Raw genomic sequence first — 20,453 nt, forward strand, 5'->3', positions numbered from 1 at the left:
TGCAGCAAATCTATTACATTAACCATTTAATTTTCCACAAACAACTTACACTTTGTGCACTTGGAAAGGACCAAGATTACTTCTTTTGGATTAAGGCATGAAACTCCATCCACCACTATACCACCACATCTTAGTATTAGGTCATGTACACTCTCTGAAAAACAAATTGTAGTCATTCAAAATTTAGAAACATTTAAATTTTAATCTTAAATTTGCAAAAAAAAAATTTAATTGACATGATGGCCCAATATTTTTGGTCCCTACAATGTCACTTTTTAAACATTTTACTAAATTTAAGCTTCACACTATATGATTAAACAGAATGGTAGTTCCAATTTCCTATTCAGTGCTTATACACATAACAATTTTTAAGACTAATTTGTCAGGAGTGTATCTAGGGATCTGTTCTGATGTATGTATGTCTCCCTATTGACATAATTGCTCTACAGCTCCATTCCTTTACTTATGTTAACAGAACATCCCACAATTTTCACTTGAATTTTAAATAGAGTATACTAACTACTCAATTACCATATGAAATTTCTGGGTTTTCTCCTGTTACCAACTGGAATTTATACCCCTGCAATATCGGTGATGATGTTCTAGCTGACTTCGGTCCATAATGCCTTCCAATTATGTTGTCTCCTTGTATCTCATAAGCTTCCTAAAATTGAAAACAAATTCCAATTCTCCAATGATATACTGACATCCAATTAAGTAGCTCTGTATCTGATTGTGTATTTAATGCTCTGGTTTATATAAAAATTAAAACTTCATCTGTGCATAAAAAAAATAAGGATATGTCTATTTGAAGAAAACCTACCTTTAAAGTTTTAAATTGTCGTAAAAATGATTAATAAGGAACGAGTAATGAGAGGCACATTTTAAACTCCATAAAAAAAAGAAATGATTTATTATATCAATTACCGTGGTCAGATTTTTTCAGTGTATCTATTAGGGTAAAATTAGAATAGATTCATCTATAAGTGTAAAATTAGAATAGATTAAACTAAGTCCATAATTGATTATTTTGATTAATTTTTTACTCATTCAATTTTTTTCACTATATCTTAGCACAATGCAATTCGCAAATTATGGCCGTAAGACCATACCAATTTCATAAATTGTTCTTCGGATTTTGACATTTTAAAATTGAAGCGAGCAAGGGAAATGTTTTTATTCAAAAAAAAAATTGAAATCCTAACATTTTGGAGCGAGCGCGTAGTTTTCACAGACGCAATATTAGAACAGTGTCTTTTCCTCCTTAAATACAACAACAACAAATGTTTAAATCATTCAAACTAGTTATTTGATGCTGCTGAATTATTACTACATATATGGATCTGCTCAGGAGCAAAAGGTGAATAGAAGAACATCAACAACAGAAGTTACAAACAATGCAATGTAGTAGAAAAATTGTCTAAAATACCCAAAGTCAATGATTATGATTGATAAAATGCTTAAGCTTGAATTCATAAACTGTATGCAATGCATGTTCTTTTATGGATACCAATGAAAAAAAGTCATCTTTGATTGGCATGTAAAAGTATCAAACAACAGGTCTCAAAATGACTAGAATCTGAAACCAATAAACTACAATATTTTGGCAACATTGGCTATCAAATCTAGCAATATTTTAGAAAGAGAACAAAAACATGGTCCCCTCCCCATCTCAAACTAATAAACAACAACAAAAAATTGGTAACATGGACTATTAAATCTAACAATATTTATTAATGAGAACAAAAGCATGGTCCCAACCAATAAAATATGAAAACTTAATTTACCATTGAAAATCACAAAATAAATTATTCATGCATCAGCAAACACATGAAAACAAAAACAAACATTATGCTAGATCCTCTGACATTAGTTGCATTTTTACTGCAGACAAAAATGGTGCTTTGTGACAGTACAGGTTGTATTTGTTGTAACCCTGGAATGGACCGAAACATTCTGGTATTGGCCATCCGTTATCTTTGAATTTCTGATGAAGTGTCATGATCAGAACTCCATAATGCATTGCTCAAAAGACCTATAATGGTTTTCCCTTGTCCCTGACTATCACCTGGCCAACCAGAATCAAAACTTGCAACCCAGCCTATCAAATCACTATACAGTTTTTGAGGACCGACAAGTTTGGCGGATTTTTTTGGTTTGGGCGGAAGAGAAAACGTTTTTTGGGATTCCATTAGCACAGAAAATGCTGACATTTTAACCGGGTCACTGGTAGATTGTTTCTCTTTCTCATGTTGGGGTTTCACTAAGAATTCAACAAATCTCATCCCTAAATCTTGACATACTGATATGCTCATTTCTGCGGACGAAATGACGATTTTATCCGTTGAAGGGGGGGGGGGGGGGGGGGCGATATCCGAATTTTGATAACAAGTGTTTCGTTCACCCTATTATACAAATCTAGGGACGATAAATCGCCTTCAAGCTCCATTGCCGTATAGTCCAATACATTATGATGACCTGACTCTAGTGACAGATACGACAAAAATACCCATTTTGACACATTGAAATTGATGTAAATACCTCGTGGATTCTTTGTGCTCTGACAGAAGTGTCGATGTCAAACAAACGCTAGAGATCTCTGTCTTAACACGTTTTTTAAGCCTTCTTTTCAAACGTTCAATTGATCCGGAAAGGGACTCTCTACATTTTGACTTCGTGGAATAAATTTCCGGATTCCTCATTTTTTGTCGACGCGAAAATAGGAGCGGTAAATTTTTAATTTTATTTTAATTCAAATCTCTAAACACGAGCAATAAATCCGACGAACAACAAATCAAATTGGTATGGCCTAATGGTATAATTTTGAAAAAAAACCTTAAAGAGAAAATTAGTATATTTTATTTGTGTCACCAAACACATCCAGTTATAAACACACTGTCATGGTTGCAAACTTTTAGTGTAGACAATGGGAATGAATCTTTTTCTCATTTTCTAAAGTTTAGGTGGTGCTAATTTGAAACTTAAAAATGCCTACAAATCAGAGTTTTGGTGTAACAAGTTCAAGCAACAAGAACATCAAATCTGTTGAAAAATATTAATAGATATAACATCGTATTAACTTCCTCAAGGCTTATTTGATTAGATGACCTATTAGATCTTGTATGGAAGTATATCGTAGAGCAATGTAGAGGAGCGGAAATAATAAGTCTTTTATATATTTTAACTATTATTATTTAGAAGCTAACTAAGATAAGCTGTGCATGCCCTTATTTTTGATATTCAGAATGGCTGGAATACCTGGTATGTGTTGTTCATAATAAAGAGAATTTAGTCATAAGTTTTGTTGACAGTCCACAGGTTTTGGAAGAGTTGTCAGGACAATAAAAACCTGTTTATAGTCACCAGTAACTGTGGCAACCAAAATTTTTGAATTTAAACAGCTGTATATATGCACATCTACGCATGGTCCTCTTTATTTGTGTGATTTAAGTGTCATTGGAATCAGCCCAACGGTTTAGGAGTTGTCTGGACAAAATGTGTCTACAGAGGGACAGACAAGCCAATTCCATTTCTTCGTTGCGGGGGTATAATAACAGTTACAGTTGGGTCTGCAAAATTTTGAGACAAATAATATATACCTCAGGTAACAGACGGCCAGCCTTGATACTGTGCATCAACCAATTCATATTCACCACCCACACCTTTCTTGCAATTGCTTGGAAATATTTAAGTGTTCTTTCACAAATAAGGTTGTTTTCTGGTACTGCAAAAAAAAAAAATCTTTTGTGAATTATAATTATCAAGACCTTAAGATATTTTCACAACAAACAAGATGTCAGTGATTATCCAAAATGTTGACAAGTAAATAAAAAAGTTTAATTTTTGTTTGCCTCCAAAAAGAACATGTATGTCATCATCAAATCAAATATGATACCAGTACAGTTTGTGAAAAAAAAAGTTACTCACATACTGACAGATCAGAAAATCAGAGCTCCTCATGTTGTAAGCTTGTGAAATATATATACATTGCCAAAAAGAAAAAAAAGTAAGAGGAGAACAGAAAAAACAGGTATGTAACATGAAATATATATGCCCCTAACTATTTTTTCGCATTATGACAAACAACTTAAAAACTTCAAACCTAGCTCCACAATGACCATACCTGTTTTTACTATCAAATGAGAAAGACTGTTGTCAGCTTCTTCAATGAAAGTAATTTCACGCAGAACAAGATTAGCCTGTTGACCATGTCTATTCAATTTTTCAAGTGTTTTCTGAAAAAAAACCCAAGACAAATAACAACAAGAGATCGCAGAGGGATCTTGGCACCCACCATTGAATGATCTTTATAGGTTCATGCAATGTCAGATTGATCTTTTCTCTATTTTTCCCTTACTCAAAGTCTTACTAATCTGTAAATTCAGAATCAGCCCTCTAGTACTTTTCAAACAAGGGGAACCACTTGGTCTCAAAATGCAATATGCATAACTAGGCACCAAGAGGAACCTAAATATTAAATTTGAGAAAGATCCCTTCAGTGCTTTCTGAGAAATAGCGATAACAAACTTCAATTGTCAAAATCTAAGATGGCTGCCTGTTGGCCATGTTGTTTTCCGCTTTGTCTCAAAATGGAATATGCATAACTAGGCATCAAGGGGAACCTACATATGAAATTTCAGAAAGATCCCTTCAGTGCTTTCTGAGAAATAGCGATAACAAACTTCAATTGTCAAAATCTAAGATGGCTGCCTGTTGGCCATGTTGTTTTCCGCTTTGTCTCAAAATGGAATATGCATAACTAGGCATCAAGGGGAACCTACATATGAAATTTCAGAAAGATCCCTTCAGTACTTTCTCAGAAATAGCGATAACAAACTTCAATGGTCAAAATCCAAGATGGCTACCTGTCGGCCATGTTGTTTGTAGCCAATTTCCAGCTCAATGACACCAGTAGAACCTAAACTACTTCGGGATGGCTGCCATCTTGGACTGACCCAAAAAATAAAATACTTGGTCAGGACCATCTGAAGATCATTCCAGGCAAGTTTCAGCCTATTCCCTCCAGTGGAACATCAGAAATTTGAAATGTGAAAAGTTAACAAGCGGCGAATGGATGGCGCGTGTCGGATGACAACCGACGATGCACGATGACAATAGGTAAACAAAAACAAGAAAAATATCACTGTTTTCGGATGATAGAAAAACAAACACTTAGTTTTGGTTTGAAAATGTAAAATATGAATGAACATGCTATGTCAATTAATTTTCCTATTTCACTGAGAAAAAGCCCTAAATTATACAAACTAAAGATGAACAATTTTCCTTACCTTGTCTTCAGTGGAAAATCCTGACAGCATTATTGCATATTTTTCATCTCTTTTCACTGAAAAAGAATATTTTTTGCTTAATTATTTCAACAAATCAAATGTTTAAGTCATACCTGATACACCCTGTCAACTGACAGCCACATCTGATACACACTGTCAACTGACAGCCATATCAGATGCACACCATAAACTGACAGCCATATCTGATACACACTGTCAACTGACAGCCATATCTGACACACACTGTTAACTGACAGCCACATCTGACACTGTCAACTGACAGCCATATCTGACACACACTGTCAACTGACAGCCATATCTGATACACACTGTCAACTGACAGCCACATCTGACATACACTGTCAACTGACAGCCATATCTGATACACACTGTCAACTGACAGCCACATCTGATACACACTGTCAACTGACAGCCATATCTGACATGCACTGTCAACTGACAGCCATATCTGATACACACTGTCAAATGACAGCCACATCTGATACACACTGTCAACTGACAGCCAAATCTGATACACACTGTCAACTGACAGTCATATATGATACACACTGTCAACTGACAGCTATATCTGATACACACTGTCAAATGACAGCCATATCAGATGCACACTATCAACTGACAGCCATATCTGATACACACTGTCAACTGACAGCCATATCTGATGCACACTGTCAACTGACAGCCATATCTGATACACACTGTCAACTGACAGATTTATATTCTGTGGTAGCACACTTCAGTAGAACAGCCTGACCATGGGTTATATCATATGGAAAAAAATAAATGTATACTATAATTGGTATATTCATTATGAAGAGGTACATACAGACTTCACAATTATTAAACAAGAAAGAAGATCAATTCTGTCTTTGGGATAGAGATGTTAAATTTCATAAAGGCTCCAGAAAAATCAAAATGCCCAGGCCACATATAGGGTGTGCATAAGGGATTGTAATACAATCTCCCCAAATGATGTTTCAATCCAAAAAAGAGGAGTAGGGTTTTAAAGCAAACTTTCAGAAAAGTTTGGGCCCTGTCACTAGGTATGAAATATGATTGCGCTCCTCAATGATGTTTCACACCAAAGTAATTTGCTAAGGGGTTAAGGAGAAGTAGCGTAAAGTCCAAAGGTGCACAACGACTGGCGAAGCATGATGGCTATAGGTCTTCCTGAAGTCCTAAAAATCAAAACTGCATGCACATCATAGTTCTTTGTATTCCTTCACAGTTATGTGATTGCACAATGTTCCACAGTGTGCGATATGTGTGATACGGTTCTTACAAGAAAATGTGCACATAATGAGCAATTGGTACATGTGTGATAGGTATCGTGGTAGATATAAAATGAGGAATGTATCATTAAAATTTAAACGTGTGGAATGATTGTAAAAGATATACAATGATTAACATTTTATGAGACAGCTAATTACCATATTTTTTGTTAAATATATGCAATAACTATTAGTAATGAAACTAAATACTGAAGTTATCAAGGTTATTTTTAAATAACTTTATATAATTTGCTCGGACGTTAAGTCTAGGTAAGTCGAAAAAGTCTGTATACGGCTAGAATATATACGAGATATTTCATACATGTAGAAATAAACAACAGTTAAAACGACTTATTTTGAATAGAAACTTATTTTTTTTGTTTAAAAATACATATTGTGTGTAATTAATGTATTAAGCATAATCGTAGTGGAGCCCGTCTGCTATCCTATACATGTATGTAGATGTATATATACATGAACACTGTATCATCAGGCCATTGAAAAGATCACGAATACTTGCGAGACAAAATGATGGTACTTTAATGGCGAAAAATAATTGGTCATATGTGTTCCATGAATGGAAATACTTGTTATGCAACACGTATATATATATTAGCGACCATCTATTTTTTTTTTTTGTATATGTTTTCGTATAACTAGTAATTTTGTTATATTCAATTATAATTATAAAACAAGAGATCCCAGAGGGATCTTGGCGCCCACCATTGAATGATCTTTATAGGTTCCATGTCAGATTGATCTTTTCCCTACTTTTCCCTTCCTCTAAGTCTTACTTATCTGTGTAAATTCAGAAACAGCCCTCTAGTACTATTCAAACAAGGGGAACCTATATATAGAATTTAAGATTTAGCTATAATGGCTGTCTGTCGGCCATGTTGTTTTCGTATTGGTCCCAGTATGCAAAACTAGGCACTGAGGGGAACCTACATATGAAATTTGAAAAAGATCCCTTCAGTACTTTCACAGAAATAGCGATAACAAACTTCAATTGTCAAAATCCAAGATGGCTGCCTGTCAGCCATGTTGTTTTCTGATTAGTCTCAAAATGCAATATGCATAACTAGGCACTGAGGGGAACCTGCATATGTAATTTCAGAAAGATCCCTGCATTACTTTCTGAGAAATAGCGATAACAAATTTTAATTGTCAAAATCCAAGATGGCTGCCTGTCAGCAATTTTGTTTTCTGATTGGTCTCAAAATGCAATATGCATAAGTAGTCACCAAGGGGAACCTCCATATGAAATTTGAGAAAGATCCCTTCAGTTCTTTCACAGAAAAAGCGATAACAAATTTCAATTGTCAAAATCCAAGATGGCTGCCTGTCGGCCATGTTGTTTTCCGATTGGTCTCAAAATGTAATATGCATAACTAGGCACTGAGGGGAACCTGCATATGAAATTTCAGAAAGATCCCTTCATTACTTTCACAGAAATAGCGATAACAAACTTTAATTTTCAAAATCCAAGATGGCTGCCTGTCGGCCATGTTGTTTTCTAATTAGTCTCAAAATGCAATATGCATAACCAGGAACAAAGAGGAACCTGCATATGAAATTTGAGAAAGATCCCTTCAGTACTTTCACAGAAATAGCGATAACAAACTTCAATTGTCAAAATCCAAGATGGCTGCCTGTCGGCCATTTTGTTTTCCGATTGGTCCCAAAATGCAATATGCATAACTAGGCACCAAAGGGAACCTATATATGAAATTTGAGAAAGATCCCTTCAGTACTTCCTCAGAAATAGCGATAACAAACTCAAATTGTCAAAATCCAAGATGGCTGCCTGTCGGCCATGTTGTTTTCCGATTGGTCCCAAAATGCAATATGCATAACTAGGCACCAAAGGGAACCTACATATGAAATTTGAGAAATATCCCTTCAGTACTTCCTCAGAAATAGCGATAACAAACTCCAAATGTCAAAATCCAAGATGGCTGCCTGTCGGCCATGTTGTTTTCTGATCGGTCCCAAAATGCAATATGCATAACTAGGCACCAAGGGGAACCTACATATGAAATTTGAGAAAGATCTCTTCAATACTTTCTCAGAAATAGAGATAACAAACTTCAATTGTCAAAATCCAAGATGGCTGCCTGTCGGCCATGTTGTTTTCCGATCGGTCCCAAAATGCAATATGCACAACTAGGCACCAAGGGGAACCTACATATGAAATTTGAGAAAGATCCCATCAGTACTTTCTCAGAAATAGCGATAACAAGCATTGTTTACGGACGGACGGACGGACGGACGGACGGACGGACGGACGGACGGACGGACCACGGACCACGGACGCAGGGCGATTTGAATAGCCCACCATCTGATGATGGTGGGCTAAAAAATATATATTGTTAGCTGTGCGGTTTATACCAAACAGTTGTGCAGTTTTGCAACGCGCATCGCACATTTGTTCGCACAATATTTTTGGAACGTTGTGCGAACACACAACTGTATGTATACTAATTAGAGATGGATAGACATGTACAGACAGCTGACAGAACCGGATTCCAGTCTACTACCACACACCCCATCCTTGATAATTCATCTATTTTTGAAATGTAGTAATATGTAATTGAACAAACATTACTGAACATATCACAAAAAGAACAAAAAGAACAAAAAGAATTATTTCAGTGTCTATATTGAAACCTCTCTATAAGACCAGGGACTGAGTGAAAGTCTTCGACCTTCGAGGACCTCAATTCTGTATGATACCAGTAGAGTAAACCTGTACATCCTTATTGTTTTGATATATGACTAAACTCCAGCAAAAACAAAAAGACATCTTACCGGGTATGTTAAATGTTTGGTCAATAATTTAAATAATGCAGTACATGTATACATATGTATTTGTAATAATTTTCAAACTACATATTAAATTCTTATATTCTTCACAAAGTCAGTCAATGCAATATAGCCATAACATGTCAAACATAATTCATAATGTAGTCATCTATTTATATGAAATCTGGCATTGAATAGAGTCTTTGGATAAAACTTAAATAAAAATTGACTGACACATGTATGAAAATAAAGAAATGCTTTCAAAACTGAATAATTAAATTCTTGTTATCACCTGAAAAAATAAGCAAATACACTGTGTTTTTAATCTATCATAAATCTATGTTTAAATATCCCACCTCAAGCAATGTTATATCTTTATGTTCAGTATGTTCATATTGTTGTTTGAAAGACTGCAACACTGGTATCAAGCGTATCATTGACCAAATTTCTATATGACTTAACACAGACCAATTGACAAATTTATTAACATGAAGATTAAATTGACACAAAAAACACAACATGACGCATTTGTGGAAAATAACAAAGTGATCACAGTGCAGAATTCAATACCTGTCAATATCCTGATAAATAAACAAAAGATTGATGATTCCAGCTTGGTAGATAATCCGAAAATTTATTTGTCATATGCTGGAAAGGGTGGTCTGATAGATAATAAACAAAAGATCGAATGCTGGACATGTTCACGGCACACCAAGTTTGACCACAGCTGATCATGACTGGTTGCATTCATGAGGTCAATTAAATTATTAGTGGTCTTTTGGACTGTCAAAAGTGGTCGTTATATTACTGATGATCAATACAAAGACATATAGAGAAAAATAATGGAAATGAAACAAAATGCCGGTAATAGCGGGATGGTCACAATATTGAGGTGGTCGCTAGTGAGGTTTCACTGTAGTTAAATATCGCATTTAAACTCAGACATTTATATATATATAAATACACTTCTGTTGCAAATAGCTACACATTATATATCTCAAACACAGCACAATTCCAACAGGAAATACAAATCTTAACCTTCGAATCAACAATTAGTCCATATGATATAATTATGTTGACTTGTCATCAATTCATTGATCATAAAATTTTGTAGTGTCCAAATTCATTTTAACCAATACAACCTCCATTTTATTTGCATTTGGGAAATATATGTGTAGTGAGAAATGTAATCATATATTAATAAATTATTATCAACAAAAAAAACCCTCTCATTTTAATATTCAATTTCATGCTTTTATGAATGCAAAATGTAAAGTGCTGTATATAGGTTACATAACATTATATAATTCATGGAATATGTACATGTAACCTATTTGCACCTACTTCATGCTAGCATGATTGTTAAAATAAAGTACCATTTTTCTTTTTCTTTCCTTGAATTTTGGTATTTTTCTGAAAAAATATTGACCAGTGCTACAGTAATTAATATAAAGCACTACATAAATATTGCACATTCATGCCATAATACCATATATCGGGTTATTTTTTTAGGTGAAATTTTTGCGAAAATCATAAAAATGCACTATGTATAATTTTTGCAATTTGAATGTTTCAAACGATAAAAACACATTATTTTTTTTATACTTATAATAATTTTGACAGTAATGATAATATGTACTGAGTGCAAAACTGTTTATAATATTAAGTACTATTTATAATATTAAGCGCAGTCGTGATTTACAAACTTCCTGCTTCTCACCCAAATCAATTAATTCAATCAATTTCAATCAAGCCGACGTCTGTTTATTTTTTTCACATGATCATTGTACATTTTTTTGCACAATTAATTAATCAATTGTCAGGTACAGTCCATATAATATATATATATATATATATAATTTGGCAACATATAATGGCTAAAACTGAATCTCAAATCCAAGGGGGAGGGAGGGGAATGACATACAGTACATGGGGGGTGTAGGGACCTCCCTTCCCAAAATTTATTTTAAATTATGCAGCATCAAAGTTTGAAAAACACTTCTTAATAAAGCAGATTAAGCTTAAAATCAATCAATGCAAGTAAGAATAGCATCAATTCAAAACAAAATAACTTCACAATTAAGTACCTGTTTCCAGGGCAACTGGCTTTTTTTCAGACCATAATCATAGAGGATCTCTTCTCCAATTTCTATATCTCTGTAATTGATTGTTATACAGCATTTAATATTCAACAATCTCTATTGAATCATAAACCTAATTTCAAATGTTAATTGGAAGTTAGTGAAAAGTCCAGGACGAAAATGGAATTATAAAGGTCGTCTTCAAATTCACTGTCAGACTAACCTAAGCTTAGCTTTGTCCACATAAATATGCATCAACAAATTATAAAGTATATAAAGCAAACATAAACATCTGCACCTAAATGACATGTATTTCTTTTTTTTGTGGGGCAAAGAAATTATGTATCTTCAGATTTTTTCTTTGATATATCCATTTTTCACCGATCTTATTTCGTGTCAGTTAGCCATTTCCCAGTAGCATTGCCCTAGTGCAATTCAAACACACCAGTGATCATGATCATGCTGTAGTTTGTAAAAGACTGAGATTGGAAAACACTGGGGCTGTTCCTATAGATTCAGGCCAGACTAGTGAAGACTTAAGTGTTATTTGCCATTAATGACCAAATTAATATATTAAAGAAATGTCCATTCAGTTAAAAATAAGTGTAAACTTCTACAAGAATAGCCGGATGTAGACATATAAATAGCTGATGGATTTTGCCAACAACTGGCTTTTAACGAGAACCCTGAATTGTAATACTTATGATACATACATGCCATATTTTTGGGAGACCATTTGATGATTATTTTAAGGGAGTTTTGCCTAAAATAAGGGAGATCTGTGCGTGACATAAATATCAACATTTTTACTCAATTTTTTAGCAATTAACTAAGTGATAAAGAATATTTGTATTTATTTTAGATATTAATCATATTGTATATACAAACAACAAACAACAAAAAGTTGTATAAAGTAAAAAATGCAATAAGTATACATTCAGATTCTGATAATATGAATTTTTTTTCGATTTTTTTTTTATGCAGCACAAAAAGTTTCACAGCTTTATGCATATTGCATAACAGCATTTGAAAAGGGTATATTATAATTACATGTAGCTAAAGATTAAGACAAGCAAGTTATTCATTTATCAGTTTGGATTTTCTTAAAATTAGAAAGCTTGATCCACTCTGAGGGAACACATCAGTTGTAAAAATCACCATGAAATGTCCTGTGGGATACCTTATGTTGGACCATTTAGATATAAAAATATTCCAAGTGTGCAAGTGTATAATCCTGAGAACGGAAGATGTTCATGTTAGGAGACTGCAGTAAATCGTATCACGATCATTCTAGATTTTGTATATTGTCTCTGTCATGGACTGTACAGTCATTGTAAACACCATGATTCACCACTTTGTAACGACCAACAGATGTGCTAATTTTGATAGTTTTCTATAAGAAAATATCAGATTTCATCTTGCTATCACTGATCAACGATACACATGGTAAATGAAAAACACGTGTGATTTTGCGTCTGACCAGACTCTGTATCAATTACCATCATCAAAGTATGGTCCTAAAAGAAAACAAACAATAATTCAAGTCTGTTAGCTAAGGGGGTTAAAGTTGTTTGTAAGCGACTTGCCTTTATTTCATGGTGATAGATATTCTAGCGTAAACATTACACTAGCCAGAGCTTCGTGTGAAAGCCGTGTCCAACAGGCGCCATTTTGATTGAGTGATCATCTGTTCACGTGATCGCTAAATTTAGCCAAATCTCGCGAGAAAACTACTGAATTGTAAACAAAAGTGGCGTCGGCAAAAATACCGGAGGGAATTACAAAAACATGAATTTTGGCTCTCCTCCCACGAGGAAATAAATGACTTGAAAATAAGGGAGATTTTGTCTCGCGCCGGGAGGTATGGCATGTATGCATAAGTTATGTATTTAATTTCCCAAAAGCCAAGGTTTGTGTTTTGATTCGGCATGCTGTATCAATTTAAAAACAGAAAAAATATTGGACAAGTGGATCCCAGACTAGCAATATGATGAAGACACAAAATTTGTCAGATATGCTATATATGTTCAGCCATTATCTTGAAGTTATGAAAAAACATAAATTTGAGATATATTCAGAGACAGTAATCAAGGTAACTGAGTATATTTTGTATAAGTTTACAGTGATGATCAGAATTGAAATTACTTGTGTAACTGTAAGTCTTCGAGTTATTAGAGTTTGAGACAACATGGTTTTACTGTAATAATACTAATATCATTACGATAATTTACACTCACCTTGTTGAAAACAAACAAAGGTGCCCATCGATGCATTTCATAACACTATTCTGTCCTGATTGAGAGCCATGATTAATCAGTCTTCCAAGAAAGTCTGTTTCTTTGGTTGCATCCACACTTCAGAATAAATACAATTAATACAAATGTACATGTATTTATGCAATCAGAGATGTATTTAATTAAAAGACAAATCTAAGACTTTAAGTCTGTTCCTTTTCATTTCTGATTCAATTTATAATACAAACAAGAGGCCCATGGGGCCTGTATCGCTCACCTGGTTGGATTTGACCAAATGTCAAAATAATGTTCATGTTCAAATTGTTAATACACATACTCTCTAAGGGACTGAAAGACCCTATGGATTATTTTTACAACCTAATTGTGTTCGAAGAAACTAAGTCCCTTAGGGTGGGGAAAGACTCTTGGGCCTATTTTTACATCAGAATTGTGTTTATCCCTTAATGTCCAACGATGTTATACATAGTTATGGGATGGAGGGTCACAGTAACCATTTATGCAAAATCTGTTCCCCTTTCACCAAGGATGTTTCTGACCAAATTGGGTTCAAATCCATTTAAAACTTTATGACTAGGAGCGATATAAAGACAGATCTCTATTTCCCCTATTTGGCCCCACCCTTCAGGCCCCTTGGGGGTCAGAGTCAATATTTACATAAACTTTCTTTCCCCTCTTCACCCAAGGATATTCCAGACCAAATTTGGTTCAAATCCATACAAAACTTTATGATAAATAGCGTTTCATAGGATAAACCCCTATTTTCCTTTTTGGGCCCCGCCCCTAATGCCCCTGGGGGTTCAGAGTAAACATTTGTACAAACACGGTTCCCCTTCTCCCAAGGATGTTCCTGACCAAATTTGGTTCAAATTCATTCATAACTTTACAACTAGTAGCAATTTAAAGGATTAACCATTATTTCCCCTCTTAGACTCCGCCCCTCAGGCCCCTGGGGGTTCAGAGTAAAATTTATACAAACTCTGTTCCCCTCCCCCAAGGATGTTCCTGACCAAATTTGGTTCTAATTCATTCATAACTTTATGACTTGTAGCGATTTAAAGACTAATCTCTATTTCCCCTATCTGGCCCCGCCCCTCAGGCCCCTGGGGGTTCAGAGCAAAAATTTATACAAACTCTGTTCCCCCTTCTCCCAAGGATGTTCCTGACCAAATTTGATTCTAATTCATTCATAACTTTTTGACTAGTAGTGATTTAAAAGATTAACCCTATTTCCCCTATTGGGCCCGGCCCCTCAGGCCCCTGGGGGTTCAGAGTAAAAATTTATACAAACTCTGTTCCCTTCCCCCAAGGATGTTCCTGACCAAATCTAGTTAAAATCCATTAAAAACTTTATGACGAGAAGCAATTTAAAGACTAATCTTTATTTCCCCTATTTGGCCCCGTCCCTAAGGCCCCTGGGGATTCAGAGTAAAAATTTATACAAACTCTGTTCCCCTTCTCCCAAGAATGTTCCTGACCAAATTTGGTTTAAATTCATTGATAACTTTATGACTAGTAGCAATTTAAAGGATTAACTCTATTTCCCCTATTGGGCCCCGCCTGTCAGGCCATTGGGGGCCAGACCAACCGTTTATACAAAATTGGTTCCTCTTCACCCAAGGATGTTTCAGACCAAATATGGATCAAATCCTTTTATTCCTGCGGGCCAGGTGAGCTAAAAAAGGAGGATTTAACAGGGATTTCCTTTGAGATACACCACGAAGAAGCAATTTGCAAATTACAGGGATATGCACAGTTGGGCATTTAACTGGCCATTGGATACATTGTGATAAAATACTCACCAGAACTGGTTCCCATTGTGAGAAAAAAAAAACCGATAGCCTGAGCTTTCCTTCGTTTCCCTTCTTTCCCCCTCCTCTTTTGACACTAAAGGGCCTATGTATTGGAGAAGGAAGTCTCCTTGTCTCCTTTTGTACAGGGTTTTTACACCTCGTCCTATAAAGAATAATAAATTTACTTACTTCGTATATACATATATATATATATATATATATATAGGGTACATACTGGTAATAAATGGCTCAACAATTAGATACATATGTACTTGATTTGGATAATCATTTCTCTTACCCTGGACAGGCTAGGGATATCCACAGTTTAACCGGGGTGAAATTTCCTTATCACACCCTAGGGAAAAGAAGCTACACATGCTCTCCTCACATTCTCAATAATTGTATTTCATTATGTCAACAATATATATATACCATGACGTCAGGGCAACAGTTAAACAATTAGCCTCCTGGGGGGTCAGCCCCAACATATTTGTAGTGTTTTGAATCCCCATCACCTTTAATCATAATTACTTAGTTTACCTTTGTCTCCATAAGTATCCTCTTTAAATCCCGGAGGATCTGTTTTCTTTCTGATCCATTCTCTTGCGATTGCCACTGGATCTTTGCGGGGTGTCCGCACTCTCTTCATGCTACAATTTTAAAAAGATTATTTATTACATAATCTCTCTTTTTGCTAAGTTTAGAGCATACTATGTGTCAATATAAACATTTAATACCTCAAAATAAATAATGGCAAATTTAAATACACTTCAATTGGCATAATTGTCCATCTTGAATAAAGATTATCATAGCTCTACTATCATGTACATGTATACATATTATTTAGTCTTTTGAAAAGGTTAATCATGTCTCTTCTTGTCCTCTAGTGTTGGAACATTTAGTAATAAAATAATAAATGTTTGGAAATCATATGTAAGGTTTGTTGCCCTTCAATCATCTGCTATTTTGTATGGATTTCATATAGTTTCTTACTCTCTATAACCTGGTCAGCGGATTTATTATGACATTATTCTGCCGACTGACCTATGATTTTCAAAGCACTATTTCTTTTATGTATGTTCCATCGTCAAATTATTTATGCAGAAGGACAAATCTTCTAGACAAATACATGTGTACTTACAGCAGTTTATGCATTAATTATCTCATTTAAATGTTCTGATCACTTTAAAATAGCATCTAAATAATTTGTTATCATGCATGAATCTGTCATGTGAAGTTGACCCAACTTTCAAACATGGCAGTTTCGGTCAATGCAAAACACAAAATCATTAATGTTTTATACCAAATAAATACTAGTAAAGAAAGGATTAAGACAATACCGTTTTATTTCCCTTCTGATTGTATACGTACAAGTTTGCATTCTGCTTTTATAACAGAACCTTTTTGTATCTCTTTAGAGTATGTGCAATCTTAACTTTGGAAGAGGAAAAAAGTGATATTTATTCATTATTTTTGCCAAAGCATTAAATTTTTGTCTTTGAGGATTGACTCCTCTTAACTCTTTGATGATTTGCAGTATGCAAAATGTTTTTGAAATCCCTACATTAACAAGAGGCCCAACGAGCCTTAACGGTCACCTGAGATTTGAAATATTTCAGTTAATTTAATTGACCCTTTTTGGCCCCACCCATCAGTCCTTGGGGTCAGTCAGGGCCAACATGTGCATATTAAGCTGTCATCCCTTGCTGATAATTTTAAGAAAGTTAAAATGAATTCCAATAGACATAAAATAAATGATTGTCAAAAATATGAATTCCCTATATAAACTATTGCAAAGTTTACCCTCTCCCAAAGCAAGGGGAAAATGTGAAACCCCAGGGTCATGAAATTCACAATTTAAGTAAAACACCATAAAACCATTCCTTCTATGAAAAGTTTTTGATTCTATCTTATACAGTTACTGAGAATAAGATTTTGAAATTTCAGTCAATTTGACCCTTTTAGCCCCGCCGGTCAGCCACTGGGGGTCAGTCAGGGCCAACATATATATGCGTACTATCAAACAGCTGTTATCCAACGCTGATAATGTTTACTAGGTTTGAATAAATTCCAATACAAATCCAATAAATAATAGCCAAAAAAGTGATTTCCCAATATAAACTATAGTAAAGTTGACCCCCTCCCAAGGGGCAAAATGTGAGACCCCAGTGTCATTAAATTCACAATTTTGGTAAACCACCATAAGAACCATCCATCTATGGAGAGTTTTGATTCTAACAAATATGAGAGTTGAGAAGAAGATTTTTGAAATTTCAGTCAATTTGACCCTTTTTAGCCCCGCCCGTCAGCCCCCGGGGGTCAATCAGGGCCAACATTTCCATACCATCAGAATTTTATCCTTTGGTGATAATGTCGACCAGGTTAGAATGAGTTCCAATAACTGGTTTGGGGTTGTCCCTTCTGTGGCTAGAGTTGATATGAACAACACTGAGGGGCAAACTAGACCAAGACACTCCCTCGACTAAATTGTTCGGGTGGGGTTTCTTTGCCACATAGTTTAGTGTAACCGTTGCAGGAGCTCTGGTCCTTGTGGCTAGAGTTGATATGACCAACACAGGGTATGGGCAACTGCATGGTTATAGATAGGTTGGGTGGGTATAGTCTGCTACTGTGTCAACTCTGGTCGGGCAAGATATTTAGCTCAAGCAGGATGTCAAGATTGTCCTAAAATATCTACAGTGGTTAATTATATATAATGGGAGTGGCTTCCCCAAATATAGTCAGGGTGGGGGGTTAAGTGCAAGAGTCCATGTTTTTTTTTTCATTTTTGGGTTTTCATGTTTGTATTATGGTGTTATTTTTTTTGTGTAATATTTTGTTATGGCGGTGAACAAAATAAAATCCCTGGCCTGCAAACTAGCAGTTGATGCTGGACCACTGACAATATGCTTGCTCTAGATCTACAAGTGTGAAATTTATAAATAAATTACATCCTTGGGGTTTCTCCCATTATATTTAATATTGTCATATGTTCTGTAATATGGACACATCTAGATCTCCTAATATTGATATTTGGTCACAGGGTTTCTGTAAGATCAAAAATTTCCAGTCATACCTAGAATTTGATCTCTTCTAATGAAATAAGGCACTTGTCTACATATTAAGTATAACCCAGCATCAACTGTTTGAGCCAAGGTTTATTTTTTTGTGTCAAGTTTGTAATTGGTTGCACAGTGGAAAGTAACGTGCAATTTGTTAATGTAATGTTTTTTTTATATGTGACTAAATGTATGATTACTTATGTCTTGAAGAACAGGCTGGAAAAATGGGGGGGGGGGGGGGGGGGGGGGGGGGAGAATGTCAATATGCATTTTTGGAATTTGAATTACTTATAACTATACATGCTCAGGAGCGAATCAAAATGCTAAACATGTATGCCTTGCTTTATACTCGAATCTCAAAATATTTCATAAAAATGCTCAAGGCCTCAATTTTCCATGCTCGGATTGCTTGAGGCCTAAATGCTTAACATATATATGCATTGTTTTATACTGGGCCTAAGAAATGCTGCCAGGGGGAAGAAACGTAGCAGAAAACATTGTTTTATAGTTGGCATATATATAGAAAATGCTGAATCGTGTAAACTGGCAACTATAATGGATGAGCCTCTTGCATGTAAAATCATAATTTGGAAGGAATTTTATATGAAAACACACAAGGATGTTGAGTATGTATATGTCAACTATACAGAATTTTGTAATCGAAAATGACACCTTGACCTAGATTATTCCCAGGGGCTTGAAAGAAAGAAACACTGTATAAGAAGCAGTTGAACCTTTAAAATTTAACATTCTCCGAATAGACACTTTATAAAAAAAAATTGTCATTTTGTACAATTTTTGATGATCATGATTTAGGGTGCTATGATCACCCCTGTACTAATTGCTTGTAAACTTAACTTTTTCCTTGTAGATTGACTGTACAATTAATTACCTGTATAATTATTGATCATGAATTGATACATGTGTTGATATAACTAAAATTGTGTAACTGTAAAACCTGATTGCAGGGAGTCGCCTCCATTTTGTTTTTTCAATGTTGTACCAGTTGTTACCTGGTGTATTTTGGGGGGGGGGGGGGGGGGGGGGGGGGGGGGTTGTTGATGTAAGGCAGTTGCATTCCACTCGCTTGTTTTTGGACTCATTCCGGATAATTGATAATTGTAACATCCAGTTACGTAAGATACCCGTGCAGTCAGACACACATGTCTCCAGAAAGAAGAAAGCATAAATTAGATTATGACAGAGAACAAAGGAAGGGCAGGATTTCAATCGCAGACTGCACTGTGCACAGACCGGTGGAATTAAAAACGACAATGGAAACGGAACTCGTGCAGATATGACAGTTAAGTTTTTGTTGAAGAGGCAAGTGTGTAAGGTACACACGTACGTAGTGTTACGTTTGGTCTGTTGTCATCTTTACTGAAAACTCTAAGCATATGATGCAATTGAATCAATGGTTAGAATTGCTTTTGTGATCTGTAGTGACTGCAGATTCACAATTTACAGTTCACCAGCCTAAACCTGTTGATAAATCACCTGTATCAATCCAGCGAAATGGGGTTGAAGCGAGTAATGCTAAGAAAGTGGTTCGGTTTGTTGGGCACTTCCCTTAAGACAAAAAGAATTTCACTGAAGTGAAACAAAATTATGTGCAGACATTGTGCAAAATACTTGTCCCTTAAGTGAAATTCTTTGCATCTTTTTAAGGTAAATAAAACTGACAATATGTTCATAAAGTCACTCTGTACTATCCACCCCATGGTATAATGGAATGGACCTTATCCAAATCGGTTTTACCATAACCTGAAGATACTTTTTTATCATCATGAAAGTAAATTGAAACATATTTCAATATATGTTATGTTTCATTGCCATTATGTTTTATTTTCTCCAAGGTAAAAAAAAAGTATTTCCATTAT

The 20,453-nt window shown here is 35.0% G+C and overlaps 2 protein-coding genes across 2 annotated transcripts in view; both read right to left on the bottom strand.

The window, feature by feature from the left end:
* The window catches only part of LOC117332456, a 24,763-nt gene extending 13,221 nt beyond the window's left edge, over window positions 1–11,542 (bottom strand). The window contains exons 1-6 of the mRNA XM_033891370.1: window positions 11,473–11,542; window positions 5,289–5,344; window positions 4,124–4,235; window positions 3,600–3,724; window positions 532–664; window positions 50–154 (exon numbers count right to left, since the gene is read on the bottom strand). Of these exons, the coding sequence (XP_033747261.1) occupies window positions 50–154; window positions 532–664; window positions 3,600–3,724; window positions 4,124–4,235; window positions 5,289–5,318 (505 nt within the window). The 5' untranslated portion in view covers window positions 5,319–5,344; window positions 11,473–11,542. The remainder of the gene's footprint in view (window positions 1–49; window positions 155–531; window positions 665–3,599; window positions 3,725–4,123; window positions 4,236–5,288; window positions 5,345–11,472) is intronic.
* On the bottom strand, window positions 11,149–16,161 carry LOC117332457 (N-lysine methyltransferase KMT5A-like; the record flags this gene model as incomplete). The annotated part of the gene is given in 4 exon segments (XM_033891371.1): window positions 11,149–11,542; window positions 13,704–13,820; window positions 15,521–15,674; window positions 16,052–16,161. Coding segments are annotated over 4 exon segments (480 nt in total). The 3' UTR covers window positions 11,149–11,442.
* Window positions 16,162–20,453: the final 4,292 nt, after the last annotated feature.

The sequence above is a fragment of the Pecten maximus genome, chromosome 8 (genome assembly GCF_902652985.1).
Source record: "Pecten maximus chromosome 8, xPecMax1.1, whole genome shotgun sequence".
NCBI classification, from domain to species: domain Eukaryota; kingdom Metazoa; phylum Mollusca; class Bivalvia; order Pectinida; family Pectinidae; genus Pecten; species Pecten maximus.